The 17694-nt window shown below is 36.0% G+C and overlaps 1 protein-coding gene across 1 annotated transcript; it reads right to left on the reverse strand.

Annotated features, from left to right (window-relative positions):
- Nucleotides 1–408: 408 nt before the first annotated feature.
- LOC137737837 (protein DAY-LENGTH-DEPENDENT DELAYED-GREENING 1, chloroplastic-like) lies at nucleotides 409–6315 on the reverse strand. Its single transcript, XM_068477406.1, has 7 exons — nucleotides 5557–6315; nucleotides 5000–5085; nucleotides 4108–4281; nucleotides 2713–2827; nucleotides 1660–1757; nucleotides 1024–1159; nucleotides 409–912 (listed from the first exon to the last, which is right to left on the reverse strand). The coding sequence occupies exons 1-7, from the start codon at nucleotides 6178–6180 to the stop codon at nucleotides 844–846; spliced, it is 1302 nt and encodes a 433-aa protein (XP_068333507.1). The 5' UTR covers nucleotides 6181–6315; the 3' UTR covers nucleotides 409–843.
- Nucleotides 6316–17694: the final 11379 nt, after the last annotated feature.

Genomic DNA, 17694 nt, shown 5'->3' on the forward strand with positions numbered 1-17694 from the left:
GGAGGGAAGAAAGGTGAGGGGGATAAGGGATGGGTCCCCATGTAAAAAAAAATTGTTAAATGATTTTATAATTTTAGTTTTTAATAATTAATTAATTTTTTAATACTTTATTAATACTTAACAGAATAGATGATAGACAAACTAACGGAAGGTATGACATTGACACAAATTCATAAGATGAGGTATGACATTGTCAATTTTAAAAAATAAGGTATGAAAGTGTCGTGACATCAATAGTTGAGGTAATTTTTTGTACTTCACCCTAAAAAAAAAGCCTATTATATTAACACCTCACGTGTTGTTCAATAAATTTCCCATACTTAATACACATTACATTTGCTTTTTCAATGTACGTACGTACGTACGATGTAGATTTAACTGTAAGTACTAGTACTATGTATAAACATCTTTTACTGTTTTTATACCACATTTGTCATTTATGGGTAAGAAAGAATGAAAAATGATCCTCTTCAAATCCTCTTTGTGGGGATCTACGGGATTAATCAATCATGTCCGTTCATCGTATATCGTGCGATCAGTCTTCATTAGATACTATTTATATTCAATTTTAAATTTTAAATAATTTCTGACCGTACGATATACAATGAATGTACATGATTGATTGATCCTCCGGATCCCCACAAAGAACATCCGAAGAGGATCATTTTTCAGAGCGAATGATATCCAAACAACTACAATGCGCAATACACTGATACAATGACGTAAACCTCCCTCTATACGGGAAATCAAGGAAACAAAAAGAAATGTAATCTTCGTGGTACATGGCTACCTACCTTTCTCAAAATTCTTTTAAATGCCAGAGAACCCACACAAAGAATTTTACTAGTGACGCTTCATTTCTCGGAATATGTTTGTCACCTTCGGGGATAATCTTGGAAGGAATTTAAACAGCTGCACCACAAATACAAATGGTACCAAATTGTAAAGAAACTACAAGCACTAAAGCATGTACGAGTGGTTTGCAAAACTGAAATTACTATATAGTAGAAGAGCAGAACATACCCAAAGTTTGACGCATGCATCCATGATAACTGGAATCAGGCAGATGAAAATGGTTATGGCAGACTGATCAACCTCAAGCCCATAATGCTCAACAAAAATTTCTAACAATGTTTGCCAACCGGACTCAGAATGATACCTGCAGGTATGCAGTTGTGTACCTCAATCAGAAAAGTTTGATATGCACGCATTTTGGTCACACGAGGATGACTAGGATAGAAATCACAGAAATGAAACTGAAGAATTGGAACTAAAATCATCCTACCACAAGATGGCGACATTCACCTAAGGGACATTGTGCATCCTTGACATGCAATATAATATATGTCATATGTGTGCGCATGCGTGTACATATATGGGGTAATATTCTCTTACCACATAACTAGGTAAGTTATGTCATGAGACTGTGAATCTGGACTTCACACTCTCACAAGAGCCCGCCTAATGAGCGGTCCATATTGACAGTCTAGCTATGTAATGTACTAAGCTATCTGGCAAGAGAAAAATTCCATATATATATGTGTATGTCTTTAATTTTATAGCTTTCCATAGTTGTAAGCAAATTTGAACAAACACTGTATTGTATACTGAATATAGTAACAGAAATTCACAGTACCAAACAAAAGAGCAGTTTATTACCCTAAAAAAATATCTGTGATAAGTATAATTAGAAATGCCTTCCCGGTATCTGAAATATTATTTATTATCTTATAACCTGTAAACTTCAGCAATGCTACCTGCAAAAGGAAGAGGAAGAATAAAAAACGGAAATACAATCAATTTAACAAGACTTAGTGCAGAGTTTTTAGCAGGCAATTTAACTCAGAAACAAAATAATCTCCATGAACACAAATATGCTTCTTAAGAAAGTAGCTAGACCAACATAGTATATCTTCATGGGTACTCCATGAAGTTAAGCTATAATTTCATTGCCAAACTGATAAATCAAGCAACATAGTTTCCAAAGATCAGCCGGGGAACTCTATTACTTCTAAGAAACAAATAATTATGATTGGAATTTATGTGAACCAAGAACTTAAAATCCTGTGAATATTAATCATAAAGGTTAAGATAATGCTTGGGAGAAGAGTCACATCGGCCAAGAATGCTTACATTTGCATTGAACTCTTAAAGCTCACCTCTGCAATCTGCATAGAAAGTGATATAGCTTTCCTACTTTCCTAACATTAAGTTCTCTGCTTCATTCCAATTAGTTAGATCCAATATTTGTTGTTCCTTACGTCACCACTCCCATCCAGACATCAAATGTTCTATAGTCTTGACCTACTAATACTATAGTATAGATCTAATTTGTGTCAGTATTCATATGATATTGATAGCTATAATTCTGAGCAGATAAAAGGCATCACAACTTCACAAGTTTGACGCATTCTGCAAACAATGAGGATGCATATTCATCACCCTAACCAAATAGATGATAAACAGACCAAAAAAAAAACCGCACATAGAACAACTGAGAAAAAGGCAAAGAAAAAACAATCTAGTAGTAGGAACTGACACTCGTAGCTAATAATGCAATAACTGCTCATACTACCATATCTGCAAGACAAATGGAGTTGTTAACTGTAACATTCCAAGGACATTCAGTTTTAGGTAACGCTATTATGATCGTAATGGGAAAAAATTATCATGCATGAAAGTAACCACAGAAAGAAAGTAATAGTAGCTCACTTTACTCTGATTGCTGTATAAAAGAATGAATAATGAGATCCCGAATATCATATCTGACCATATGTTGGCAAATGCTTTACGATTCTCTAGTCTCCATTCATCTCTCAGCTCTAACCTGTTGAAGCCATAAGAAACGTAATTTGGATGCTATTCGTCATTGAAACTAAAGTCTAAAGTCTAGTTTAAGAAGATTAGAACATAAGGGGAATTTTCCAATATTATCTCAAAAAATAATACTCAGTTTCAACATTTCTAGTCACATTACACCATAATTAAAAATGTAAAATCATTGACATAGGTAAATTTATTAGCCATAATTAAACAGTGAGAATACTTGATGACCTTTTACAATTATAACCTGGACATTTTTCCATTGCATACTAGGGCATTTGGATCTCTGAAATGAGAGTATTTTTTGTTATGTAGATCCAAAAGTCCAAGTGTGCAGTGCACTGAGAAAAATGTCCGGCTATAACTTTACACCATACCATCATCCATATGCAAGAGAACCTTGAATGAAATAAGTCCAGCTAAAAACAAAATCTGTTTTCTAATGACAGGTGCCATGTGTTTAAAGGTTTTTGGATTATTTACAAAATTAACTGTCTTCATTAGAGTTAGGTATGCTATGCTTACATTGTGATCACTGGGCTAATTATATCCGTGTACTGATATAAATATCAGCGGCTTCCTTCTCTGTACAATGATAGTGCATTCATTCTTTTCACTCTGTGTTACAAGAGTTCAGATTTTTTTCCCCCTTTTTTTTTTTTTTTTTTTTCCTGCAAGCATATATCCATATATTTCCCAGCCCTCTACTTTGAACTTCTAAACCTACCAGTTTTGGTCATACTCTGTACATTTCTTCCATATGTTAATGCATCGCCTCCCTTTACCTTGTACCCTGTTGTCAACCCCGGTATTAGGGCAGAAGCAGTTTCTCTGAAGGACAATGGTTCTATTATACTAGTACTCATGTAGAATCCCAACTACTTTTTTATTACTTAAGATAGATTATAACTGTTCTGGGTCAAATCTTCACTTTTAACTTTTTACCCGATTTAAAGGCTTTTAGCAGCCTGAATACAGTTATAATTTATGGAGGTTTACACAATGGAACTAGTCATTGATGTAATGATCAAACTAATAAGTTCTACATGTTTGACTGTTTATGTGGTGATATGTTCTAGAGTCACAAGTCACAAACTATACTGCTCAAGTCTTGGCATGTGTGACTACTTTTAGCCCTTTTATAGAAAACTCCATTCTAATCTACCCCCTCATCTCAATTGTGACTTTGTGAACCTATTTTAAACTTGGATAAAGACTAAAAGACTACAACGGTAATGTTATGGAGGCTCTTTCTAGAGGAGTACTAAAGAGCAGGAATCTTACGCTTTATGCCGCAACTCCCACCAAACCTCATCATCAGAAAGCGGTGGAGATTTTCCAATTTCCATCTCAAGATGAAATCTTGCTCCCTCGATTTTTAATTCCTCAACCATTTGAAGCTTTTGATTTCGTCTGACATCAAGCAACTGTGCTGCAAGTGGTACAGTCTTCACATATCTGTTCGCAAGCAAGTGGGTGCTCCATTAGTTCTTAATTTTAGAGGTAAAAGTAATGGTTAAAATTAAATTAATACCAGGTCCAATGCAACAAAAAATATATGCTGAACTTACAATCTTTTTCCTTTAGTTTATACAAGCATGCATAAATAACACACACACACACACACACACACAAATATGTATAAATGTATAACCAACAACCTAACAATAGTGGTTCAAAACTAACTAAGTTTTTTGACATAACTACCAAAATAAGAAACTTGTAAAACAGAACCAACCTACCTACAGAAAAGTTCTAAGTTAAGAAGGTGGAGGTGGAGGTGGAGGAGGAGTAGAATGGTTGCATTTAGAGAAGTATGTGAAATTCTATATTCTACACAGTACACACACAATCGCACGCATGCCTTTCTTTAAAAGAAGAAAATTATTGTAGCCACTTATTTCAAGATATGTTCCTGATGCAGTCTTCTTTTCTGGCATCAATAGGGATAAGCACATTAAGGCAATATGCCTTAGAAGTTTGTTGAATAATTTAGTTATGCTGCTTTTAGATGGTGCAACGAAATGGAGTTAATAACAATATATATGGAGAGTAAAATTAAATTCCAAAGACACAGGATTGGATATTGGTATTTAAACATGTTCACTCGGAAATTAAACAAGGAAACATTGCACGTGTGTTTATATATCTGATAAGCAAAAGAGATAACGCTTACCTGTCTAAGAAAGGCATCAGAACATAGTCGTGAACCACAAAATCCAAGGCCCAGGGTATGATAACTAATACTGCCAAAAATTTGGCCTGTAAAAAAGGATGAATTTGGCTTAGGGCAATCAGTCCTTTAACAATAAAAAGAAGATCGCAACATGTAATAGCACAAGACTAATATTGCTAAAGGAAAAAAAGCGGGCTTACAGAAAATTACACTAAAACCATTTGATGTCATAATTTTGTTGCCTGTTGTAAAAATGTTCCAAGGCAGAAACACCAATGCAATATATAAAGTTGAATACTGCAATTGTTTTGATAGCTCCTCTATTAAAGTTAGGAATGTTTAATGTTTAGATTGTTTCTCTTTCATTCTTTATACTCTGTTTATACATATTGCGCACTTACGATCAACGAAAAGTGTTTAACCTTTAGTTTCCACCGGAATTAGTAATGCGACTGAACAGTTAACAGCATGAGTGACGAGTGCATAATTAGATTTTTGGAGTGCGAATAATAGTTGGCAAGTAAAATGCATATTGTTGTTGTACTAGTTGTAGTTACCGAATTGAGTGAGGCATAGCGAAAAACGCGGTCTTCATAGAGCATGTCCTCCTCATCATCTTCTTCCTTTCCGAGGACAAAATCGCTGAGAGAGTAAATCAATCCCCTTTCTTGAGTAGGATCCGACTGCACAGATGCTTCCCAGGAGGAAGTAGAAGAATTAGAGTTAGAATTAGAATCCGAAATCCAATCCTCCCACATGCGGTTCTCCTCGTTGGTCATATCCTGCTGTGCTTCCCTCAACTCCACGATTGCTTCTGCCCTCGTCTTCCACGCCTCAAATTTCTCAGCTTCTTCGCCTCTGCTGTTGGCGGCAGCTGGGGAGGAGCCATCTAACTCCTCTTCTTGCTCCTCCTCCGCCGCCAGCATGTCGTCCTCCTTCAAACCGAGCCAATTCCCGTCGTCGTCGAAAAAGAATGTTTGCCACCAAGTCCTTTTCCTTTTTCCAGAAGCATTTGGAATGTGCTCTGCAGCGGCAGACCTCCGCCGCCTTGTATCAACCACAAGAGGCAGTGGCGTCGACAAATTTCTGTGGAAAATGGAGTTGCGGCTGAGCAGACTAAACTTGGAGTTAACAAAGATCGAGCTTTTGCACAAGACGGCGGAGGAGGACATGATTAACATAGTAAGCCCACATTTTCCAGCTCCTCAAAGCAAAAATTGAAGAATTCAGACACGAACATCAAAACTAGTTGGTGGATAAAGAGCTTGTTCACTCTTCACACTTTAGGGAGGAAAGAGGATAAAGGTTGGGGGCGTTTAGTTGTTAATTTATTGGGTAAAGTACCAAAAAAATTACCTCAACTATTAGTGTCACGACAATTTCACACCTCATCTTTTAAAATTGACAATATCATACCTCATCTTACGAATTTGGGTCAATGTTATACATTCCGTTAGCTTGGCCGTTTATTTCTCAGTTAAATGCTAATGTGGCTCGATCCGAGACCCATTTTTATTAAAAAATTAATAAAAACAAAAAAAATCATTTAATATTATTTAAATATTAAAATAATAAAAAAAAATAAATAAATAAAACCTCTCCTTTCGTGCATCTCCCCTCTCTCTCTTCCCATCATCTTCCTGCAACCCAAAAAAAAGAAGGAGAAAGAAGAAGAAGAAGAGAAAAAAAAAGGAAAAAAAAAAAAAAAAAACCCAAACCAAACCAAACCCAGTTCATCCCCTCTCCCCCCACCACAAATCCAAATCCAACCCCTTGCAACCTAGAAAGGAAGAGGAAGAAGAAGGAAAAAAAAATATCCCAACCTAACCCGAAGGAAGAAGAAGAAGAAGAAGAAGAAGAAGAAGAAGAAGAAGAAGAAGAAGAAGAAAGAAGAAGAGGAAGAAGAAGAAGGGAAAAAAAAACAACGGGAAACCGTGTCCCCCCCTCTCACCCACCCACCCAACCTGCAGAAGAAGAAGAGAGAAGAAAAAAAAAATACCCAGTTCGTCCGTCCCCCCCCCCCATTTTCTCCTCGCCCAGGAGAATAGGTTTGGCAAAGGTTTCTTGACGGGATCTGGGTTTTTTTTTTTTTTTTGGGTTGTAGGTAGTGGGTGCGAGGTTGGGTGCAGATGGTGGGGTGCAAAGGTGGGGAGCTTGGGTGCGTGGGTGCGGGGAGAAGAGGGGGTGGGGAGCAGGGAAAACAAATTGGTTTTTTTTTTTTTTTTTCTCTTCTTTTTTTCTTGTTTGCAGTTGCAGAAAGGGGAAGAAGATGAAGATGGGGAGAAGGGAGAGAGGGGGGAAGGGACGAACTGATGTTGGTTTTTTTTTTTTTTTTTTTAATAACTTTTTTTTATTATTTTAATATTTAAAAAATATTAAATGATTTTTTTTAGTTTTTAATAAAAAATGGGTCCCAGATCGAACCACGTCAGCATTTAACTAAGAAATAAACGGCCAAGCTAACGGAAGGTATAACATTGACACAAATTCGTAAGATGAGGTATGACATTGTCAATTTTAAAAGATGAGGTATGAAAGTGTCGTGACACCAATAGTCGAGGTAGTTTTTTGTACTTTACCCTAATTTATTTTAGGGCTTTTATCGAAAATGGTTCTTAAAATTCAACCACACCATCAAAAACGGTTTCTAAAATTAATAATTGATAATTTCTGAAAAGTAGTGTCGTAAATCAATGTAGTCCCTTCCATCATAATTATATCAAAAATTATATTATACGCTGATGTGACACATAAAGAGGCCTCATAAGATGTGTTATCACAAATGGTCTTTGAAATTCACCTAAACCATCAAGATAGTTCCTAAAATTGAAAATCGAATAATGTAATCCTAAAAACAGGTGTCTCAAATCAATATGATATTTCCGTCACAATTCTGTCAAAAATTATATTGTATGCCGATGTGACACATGTGATGACACGTCCCTAATTTTCCGTGTAAATTCATTCCCGAGTATGTAAAATGATGTTTTTGCCCTTATTGACAAAGTGGAACCTAACGTGGACGTAGTTATTTGGCTTTTAATTTATTTTTCTCGTTATCGTAACTAAATAGTACTCGTTGTTACAAAATGCGTGAGCGTGAGTTAGGCCTGAATCAGATTTGTAACGAAGAAGTTATGTTTAGTTAAAGTGCGTGAACAACAGGTAGAATTGTACACGTGTGCTAATTATTTAGTGTAGGAAATATTGTTTTTGATAAGGAGACAGATTTCGTGTACTTTGAATTATACAAAAATCTTATCACTTTCTCCATTTAAAAAAGGGGTCCCATGACCCTATCTCACCACCAATCGGTCACTCTCCTCAATTCTCTCACCTAATCAGACAACTTCTGTCTGTCTGTCTGTCTGTCTCTCTCTCTCTCTCTCTCTCATCTCCTCCTTCTCTCCCCTTTCACGCTGTGTCACCCCTCTCTGCAGCAACCATACACCATCATCAAACCTCACATATCGAACTTCAAACCACCACCATCATACTTCTCTCATCCCTACAAGTCCATCTGTACAAATCGATCCTAAAATGGTGATGTTTTAAGCTTCCAACTCGGAGCTCCGACTCGAGTGTGAGTTCTCCGATGACTTCCTGTTCGTGTTAAAAGATTTTGGAAATTTGGAAGCATCCACACAACTCCTTGAGGTATCTAGTTCAAGCTTGAAGCTAAGCCAACGTTGAAACACACAATTTCAAGAAGTTGAAAATTGTCCGAGATCTTCGAGCTAATTTCAGTCCATTTCCGTACTTCCAAAAGGTATAGACTTGTTCTACTCTTCATAAGCTTCATTTCCATTAAAAGTACATAAAAAATGGTTGAGAAATGAAGAAGATATGTAGTTTTAAAATTCAGCGTAAAATTTCAGATCTTTGAAGCTTTGAAGAGTCCTTTGGATCCTCATGATTGTTTTCAGATCGATGTTTGTGGATCGAATGAAAGAGAAGTTTGAGGTTGCTCATGACAAAGCTTTACTTCGGAAATATTTTGAACCAAACCAAAAAGTTTTATGGAAAAAGTCAAGGTTCGAAGTTTTTCCCACTAGGCTTCGATCTAGATGGAATGGACCTAATCTCGTTGTGCAAGCATATCCCTATGGTGCCGTGGAAATTCAAGATATGAAGAGTGGTTTGACATTTAAGGTCAATGACCATCATTTGAAGCAATACCTGGAACCTGTCCCATAAATGAATGAGGAGGTTTTGTACCTCAATGATCTTAAATAAAGATTGTTATGTCCGGCGGAAGACTTAAAACTTAGCGCTTCTTGGGAGGCAACCCAAGGTTTTGAAGAAGGAAGATGGCGCTTGCTGTGTGCTTGAGAGTGGACTTCATCATGACCAGGGGAGTTCTAAACTTTACTCTTTATTTTTTTTTTAACTTATTTTTATTCAGTTCTATTTTTCCTTATTTGTTTAACTCATTGCATGCCTTGTATTGCACTTCACATTGAGGACAATGTGTTATTCAAGTTTGGGGGAGGGATCTCATTTTGATAGTTTTTCATTAGTTGTTTTGAGTCAGTAAACGTAGGCCCTTTGTTTTATTAAAGCCGTTTCTGAGTTTTGGTTCGCATTGCGTTCTTCAATTTTTCGTTCTGAATTCAACCATATAAAGAACATTGAATTCTGCCAAGTAGTTTGCAAGATATATGTAAAAAATTGAACAAAGGTCAGAAATTGGTTATTGCTAACATGCAGTCTTCGTTTTCAAATCTTTTAAATTATGGTTCTTGTTAGTTGTTTTGCTGTGTCATTAGTGTCCTAAAATTCCAAGCAAAAAAACAAATGGATAATTTGAAAACCCAAAAAGATTTTTTTGTTTTTCTTTGTGTCGTTTTGGTTATTTCTTTCCAAATCCAATGATAATTACTTGGTTGCCACTTAAATATGGTTCTAAGAAATGGATAAGCATTGTTCGTGTTCTTTGGTTAGCTATGCTTTATAAGATCATTCTTTACACCTTTCTCATGCACATAGCCACTGTTAATACAATTGTTTGCTTGCTTAAAGAATTATCTGCAAATTAAGTTGTCATTAAGATCTCAACGAACACTAGAACTTGCTTCAATATCTCTTGAGGTGAAATCCTAAATCCTGCAATATTAGGGAGATGATTTTGGCCATCTTCAGACCGTTTGAGCCTTTCTACTTAACCCTTTATATTATGTTATCCTTAGTTAGCCCTTTGAAGCCAAACACTTAGCCTTTGCTTTAATCACCCACATTAATCCTTACCCATTTAACCTATATTAGCCATACCCTATAGCTTGAGATGAATGCCAAGATGATGAAGACAACAATAAAGGTTGAGTTGTACATCAAAGAAGTGGCATGTACCGAGATACCATATGTCATATTACTATTCATAGTTTCAAAAAAAAAATTATATATATATGAAAAGTTTGAAATTGTTCCATTCCTATGACATGAGTCCTGGATGTCAAGAATCATATTTCAAAAGAGGCTCAACCAAATTACATATGAAGAAATCTTGGTATCTCTCAGGTTCTAGTTTTTCCATATCCTTTCTTTCATAGCCAATAACCTAGCCTAACGTTACAACCTTTGTAAAGTCCATGATCTTTGGTGTTGCATTGATTTACATTAGTGGAGAGATGACATGAAGAGCAAGCCTATGGGGTTTGATACATTCATTATCCAGAGATCACTCATATCACACTTGTTTGCATATACCTATCCGAGTGGCAAGTGTTGTGCTAATTATTGGCTAGTCATATACATACTGGAAGAATGGTTGTGTAAGGTGTTAACTTTTGAATCATGTGTAGAATCCTTACAATGTTTCTTTGTTGTTTGAGCTATATTTTCCATGTAATCTTTGAGGAATCTATTTGGAAAGTCTAACTGCATTGTGTTTTGTTTAAATTTAATCTTGAGTCTTTGTTGTGCTTGCTTGAGGACAAGCAAAGTTTTAGTTTGGGGGTATTCGATATAATCATAATTGCATACATTTTAATGCCCTTTTAGTTTAGATTCTTGTTATGTTTTTGAGTGAATTTAGTTTGTTTCACTTAGTTTTATGTTTTTCTTAGATTTGAAGAGTGACGATAAAGAAAGAAGAAAAAGGAGCACTTTTGCGATTGAAATGAGTTTGGCATGCTGGAAGCAGAAGCTGTTTGTGCAGATCAGCCAACTTTACAGATTAAACTGTGCTTACTCAGAAGAAACCAGCTGTTGAGCCTTATACCATTGGAAAGATATGGAAGTTAGCTTTCAAAGGAATTTTACGGATTGTGATTCCGAGTTTTCTAGAAGACATTATAGTGATTCTTGAACCAGACATCGGTCAGCCAAGTCTGCGCGAAAATTGCAAATTCTGTTGGGTTTTTCAAGTCATGATTCAGTCGAAGCCCAAAGCCCAAGATAGAATGTGTTGAGCTGACTTTAATCCTATTTCAAATGGGTTTGAAGTAATTAATTGGGAAGTTTATTCGCCACATCATCAGTCATGCAATACAAAGGATATCATAAGACCTAATTATGTTAGGATTTGTCTACTATATAAAGGGAGTCCAAGGAGCACAAAGAGAGGTTGCAGCGAGGAGCAAAAACAAGAACAACAGCCACCGACCATCTTTGCTATCCATCTTCATCATTCAGAAGTTTTTCATGTTTTCAAGATTTTTAATTATGTTTTCGTATTCTATGAGTAACTAAACTCATTTTCTAGGGTTAGGATGATGCCCTAGCATGGATGTTTATGGTTTTTAATGTTATTCATTGGATTTCTAGTTTCTTTCAGATGAATGCTTAATCACTGTTTGAATTGTTACTTTTTGTTTGAGTTCTCTTATTGATCACCTTAGGACTTTGCATCTAGTAAGATTGGAAGATGAATTTGAGGTTTAACTAGCAATATAATTCAATTAGCTTCTTGTGGTTAAGTGTGGTAAATTACATTATTGCTTGACAAAGAATAATGGTTTGCTCGGTTCCCTTGTTTTCTAGAGCGTAAAGAGTCCTACTTGTTAAATTTATGCCCTAACCAGGATAGACTGCATGTTAGGATATACGATCTCTGCCTGAACTAGGAGAGAATCATTCACTTAAGGAAAACTATGGTCTAATGTGCCTGACAAGGACTTAGATACGGGAATTATCATCTAAAGAATCGAAAGATCCATTGAATGCATTGAAACCTAAACTAGATTGCTTGTGGTTGATTCTGAATCCCTAGACTTTTCATCACTTGCCTTAAAACACAACGTTTTCTTCTCTTTAATTTTAGTTTAAACTTAGGTTCTTTTTTTTTTGTTCGTTTATAAAATCATCACAACAAATTCTTCACATCTTTGATTGATTTATTAATTAAGATCGAGTCTAGTTCGTTGTTTGGGTTTATATATTTGGGTTTATGTGTCTTTAATATAATTAGATTTGGTTTAGTTTATCAAATTGGAGATTGAATTAGAATCTTCGTGGGAACGATACTTGGACTGGCAACATGCTATATTATGACCATCTTGTGCACTTGCAAGTTTACACCAATTGACTTATACTACGATTGAGATATTATGATTGGTGTATTTCTGGATTTATTGTTGATTTACATTTGATTTCATACTTATACATAGTATGATTTTCTGGAAACTATACATGTTTTACGGCAAGAGGTTAGTATGTTCAGAAAAATAACTGTGTTTTATAAACCTTTGTGGGAGCTTATTTCTGGTGGTGTAATAAGTACCTTAATTAGTTTCGACTTCTCTACTTATGTCATACTGTCATCTATGGTTTGAACATTTGTGTTTTATGGGTTCTTCCCCCCACCACTGCACACTCTCTACTTTAGATATAATAAACGTTAGTTTTGGTTTAAATTTATCCATACTTTTATGCTTTACTTTCCTTTTTGGTTACGTCACCTTCGGGTGTCGCCCAGCATGCCTCGACTCCAGTTGGGGTGTGTCAAAATGCACAAGTCTAATTAAACTAAAAGTAAGGAAATTTTTATCGGCACTCTGAAAATCTCAATTTGCACTCCAAATTTTCTATAAATAGAAAGAAAAATACATTTATGAGGGAAAATAATTAGAAATAGGTTTAATAATTTAATAATTAATTAAAAAAGTTGGCAATCCAGAAACTCAGTCCCACAATCACCTCGATCCTAATCCACACTCCTCTACCTCCAGCTATTGTAGATTCCGCTGTTTGTTCTTAAAAAAATAAAAATAAAAAAAATAAAAAAATCTCAAGATACCCACCTTTATGCCCTTCATCGAATTGGACCAGAATCAAGACCACCTTTGACGACGGCTTAGATTGGTAACGACTTTTCTGACATCAACGTTAACATTTGGGTGATCAACAATCGCACAACTTTAATCTCGAAGAGCTTGTTAGGCACTCCTTTGATGATTTTGGTGACGCAGAGATCGACAAGATCTACCTTGAAATAATCTCATTATGCAAAAAGATATTTTGACTTCTTCTTTAATTAATTATTAAATTATTAAAATCACATCAACACATAACAAAAATTTTGACAAAATTGTGACGGAAAGACCATATGAATTTGCAATTCCTACTTTCAGGGATTAGGTTAATTGATTTTCAATTTCAAAGATCATCATGATGATGTGAGTCAATTTTAGGGGACAATTGTGATAAAAACCCGGAAATCTTGTGGAAGCCATTTATATGCCACATCATCATATTTAATTAATTATTAAATTATTAAACTCACATCAGCGCATAACAAAAATTTTGACAAAATTGTTACAAAAGGACCATGTGATAACTCGTCCATAATTTTACGATTTTATAAATTCTAAAAGAGTGAATTGACAAAAATTCACCTAGGCGCGAGATTGTAGACTTTTGTGATGCATATGAGCTATTATTCATCGTATTCTTGAAGTACGTGAAAGTACGGACATGTAGGCGCAAGAGGAATCGAATTCAGAGTTATGGTTAAAATATTACGAAACTTCGAATACCGAGGGCAAATTGGTAATTTCAGGTCTAGGGATATTTTGTGTTGCTTTGTGAGCCACGTGGGGCCCACACCCCACTCTTTCCCTATCCCGTATCCCCTCCTTCCAAAAACCTTGGTTTCTATCTCTCACTTTACTCACCCAATCTCTTGTTGCCACCTCACCTCCTCTCACCACTCAACTCTCTCTCATTCCCGGCAACCTGAGACCCCCACACACCTCGTCGTTCCGGCGAGCTCCATCACCTCTATTGTACCGCACCACTGTACCTTTCTCCCCTGCTGACCTCTGGTGATTTGTGGACTTATCCGACGAGGTAGGGATCGTGCACCCTCAAATCACGTCATTATCATCGTTTTGGGTAGCTTTCTAAATCATTTATGCGAGTTGGTGATGTTTTGGTGTAGGAAATACCTTGGGAACCTTCCTCTTGTTCTTCGGCGATGGACCCGTGGGATTTCAGACTTTTCCAGCTACTTTTTGGCCACAACTAGGTCTCATGTCGGTAAATCTTTGTTCTCCTTTGCCTGCTTCAATTGACCTAAAGATCTCTGAGAATAGTTGACTTTTAAACCTAGATCGGAGTACAGGAAATTTCCTAGCCAAACCAACCCAAAAACCGGCCTTCTTCTTCGCTAGGTCTAGCGGGTGCAACCTATGAGCCCAACGGGTCAACTCGACCCAAGAAGGACAAAAAATAAAATAAAATAAAAAATGAAGAAAAGGCCAACCCGAATCCGTGGGCCAGATCCAACTTGGCCCAAACCCGGATTCGACCCGGATCCATTTCAGATTTGGAGGGAATATTCCCTTAGAATATTTTGTTAACCTTTTAGTTAACTATAATTAAATATTCCATCTAAGAGTGGAATATTCCGTTAAAGTTAACTGTTAACTGTTAACTGTTAGTTGACTTTTGTTGACTGTTTTGGAATTTTCTCGAAAACCCTCTTAAGCTAATTTCGACTCCCCGGGTCTGTTTTAGACATCAATGTAGTGAAATTCCAAAATTTTGATGTAGTTAACCACAGGGGCATCTCGTTTGACTTTTTAGGTTGACTTTTTCGTTGACTTTTTACAAATTTTGCCTAGGACTTCTCTTTGCGTATTTCGACGCTTTGATTCCAAATCCGCACTCCGTTTTCCCAAATTGAGTTGTCTTAGTGGAGTTTTACTAATGGGTCCTAATATTATGCTTACGTGAAATTACTATTTGAGACTTCGGCTTTCCTAGTCCGAATGGCTATGTCTTCGCTAGTATATGTGAGTAGGGCTTTATATATATATATATATATATATATATATATATATATATATATATATATATATATATATTTGTTAGTTTCCATATATATATTTGAAAAAAGAATTTCTTACGTATGCCTAGATTAGTCTAATGTTTATAAAAATTAGCAAAATGATAGAATTTACGAAATTATCCTAAATCTTACGGGATGCACAGGTATGCGTACTTTTGTGGGATTTTGATTATGGCCATGATTAATATTGATTGAATAGTATTATGTCGACATAGCGGTATGATTTTATTTACGTTATCTGCTCATCGTTGCTATACCGGTGTTAGTACTCATCCAGACCAAGGCCAGTCTTTCACGTGTATGTTCGAAAAATAAAATGAAATCAAGTAAATGAAAAGATATATACAAAAATAATTAACTAAGAATATGATTAACACAAATTATTTAAAATAATCCCCGGTAGTGGCGCCAATTTATTGATAGAATTTTTATCACCTACAAAAGTTGAGATAAAAAAACTTAAAAATACTTGCAATAGTACAAGGTAATTGTAGTATAGCATGGTCGTTCTCCACAAGGATTGAATAAATAAATTGGCAAAATAAAATTAACTAAATGAAAACGGTTTTTGAAAATTAAATTGTAAAAACACTAGTGTTCCACCGTCACCTTAACAATCCTACATAGTTCTTCCAATTACTTATTATGACTTACACATGCATATTTTGAAGGTTAGGTTTTCCTAAAGTATGCCTACTTAGATCGTATATCAAACATGCAACCCGTCTGTGGTATCCAGATCAAATCTAAACATACAAGACTCGTTAAACTTTATGAAATACCGTGCAACTCTTAAGACGTGGTATTCATCCTAAGTGAACTTGCACAAATTAACCACAACAAGTCTTCATCAATTTGAGGGACTGATCTCAGATCAAAATTGCATCAAATTACTATTCTAATTATCCTAATGGTGATTAAGCATGAAGACAATTAGATAGTTTAAACACAGTGATTAATAATTCCAAATCTGCATGCATAATATCATAAGTAAACTAAAAATAAACTACATATTATTGCTAAGGCTCATTGTCACATCTCGGCTCAGGCCCCCACCATAACCCGGGCTCGACTCCATCATAACACGATAATGTCCGCTTTGGGCCCCAACCACACCCTCACGGTTTTGTTTCTGGGAACTCACAAGCAACTTCCTAGTGGGTCACCCATCCTGGGATTGCTCTCGCCCAAACTCGCTTAACTTTGGAATTCTGATGGAACCCGAAGCCAGTGAGTTCCCAAAAGGCCTTGTGCTATCGAGAGGCGGGCATGTACATATAAGGCACATCACCCCCTCTCTGTTGGTTGATGTGGGATGTAACACTTGTGGCCTTGCCCTAGCAAAAAGAGAATTAGTTATGAACAATCATAAAACAAAAGGAATTTTATTTAAAAAAAAAAAAAAAGGATAGAAAGCACCTTGAAATACAAATCATCAAAGCCTAACAAAGTTCTCCAAAATCTATGCGTTCTTCTCCCCCTTTCCTCTCAGATATCGCATAGAGAAGAAGGAAAAATAGAGTGGGCCAAACTAATTTAAACTGCTATAATTCAATTCTCCTGGAAAAATGTCTTGCAATCAGACTCGGAAAACCAAAATAAATCAAAATAAATTAGGAAACATATCCTAAATTAAATAGTGAAATTTGCCCAAAATCTACACAGCCACCTTTTGGACCCATAACTACTCCACTGGCCCAAGATAGCTGGATTTAAACCTTGGAATATTCTGAACACTTCTTCAAAAGGCCACAAACCCATCAGAGGTCATCTTGCACTTCGAAAATCACAATTAAGCCCAGAAACGGTACTTCCCAACAACGCGCACTGCTTTTTTATTCCATCACTAGATAATAACCGTTTGGTAGAAAAAAGCCGAAATTTTGACACGAACACACCAATAGACACATGAACGTCCTCCAATTGGAATCACTCCAAAATTCGTGCGTTTGGTCATGTTTCGTTCAAGAGGAAGGCGAATATCCTACACTGTAAATATAATTCAAAGTATCAAAATTTCATCAAAACAATTACTTAAATATACTAAGAATAGGGTCAAATATTAATATGAAATCGACTCATCACAGTAGCATGCCTGATTATCTTAATCGACATTTGAACTCTGAACCAATTTGAAGTCATTACTCAGAACTAACTTGAGGTCATTACTTTTACCGAGAAAGGATTGGCATATAGTGTTCACAGCCTACGGTACCGTATGCAGGAGTCCCATCAAAGCCACATTGGCTGCTGCTTCTGAACATCTAGTTGGTCTGCTTCCCCCTCATGCTCTGCTTGATAGTATGGCCTGTTTAATTTTGACATCTGTAGAAATTACTTGTGCTCTTTATAATCGATGCAAAACATTGAGATATAGTGCAGTCGAGGGATTTGTATTGCGCCC

This window comes from Pyrus communis, chromosome 6, assembly GCF_963583255.1.
Source record: "Pyrus communis chromosome 6, drPyrComm1.1, whole genome shotgun sequence".
Taxonomy (NCBI): Eukaryota; Viridiplantae; Streptophyta; class Magnoliopsida; order Rosales; family Rosaceae; genus Pyrus; species Pyrus communis.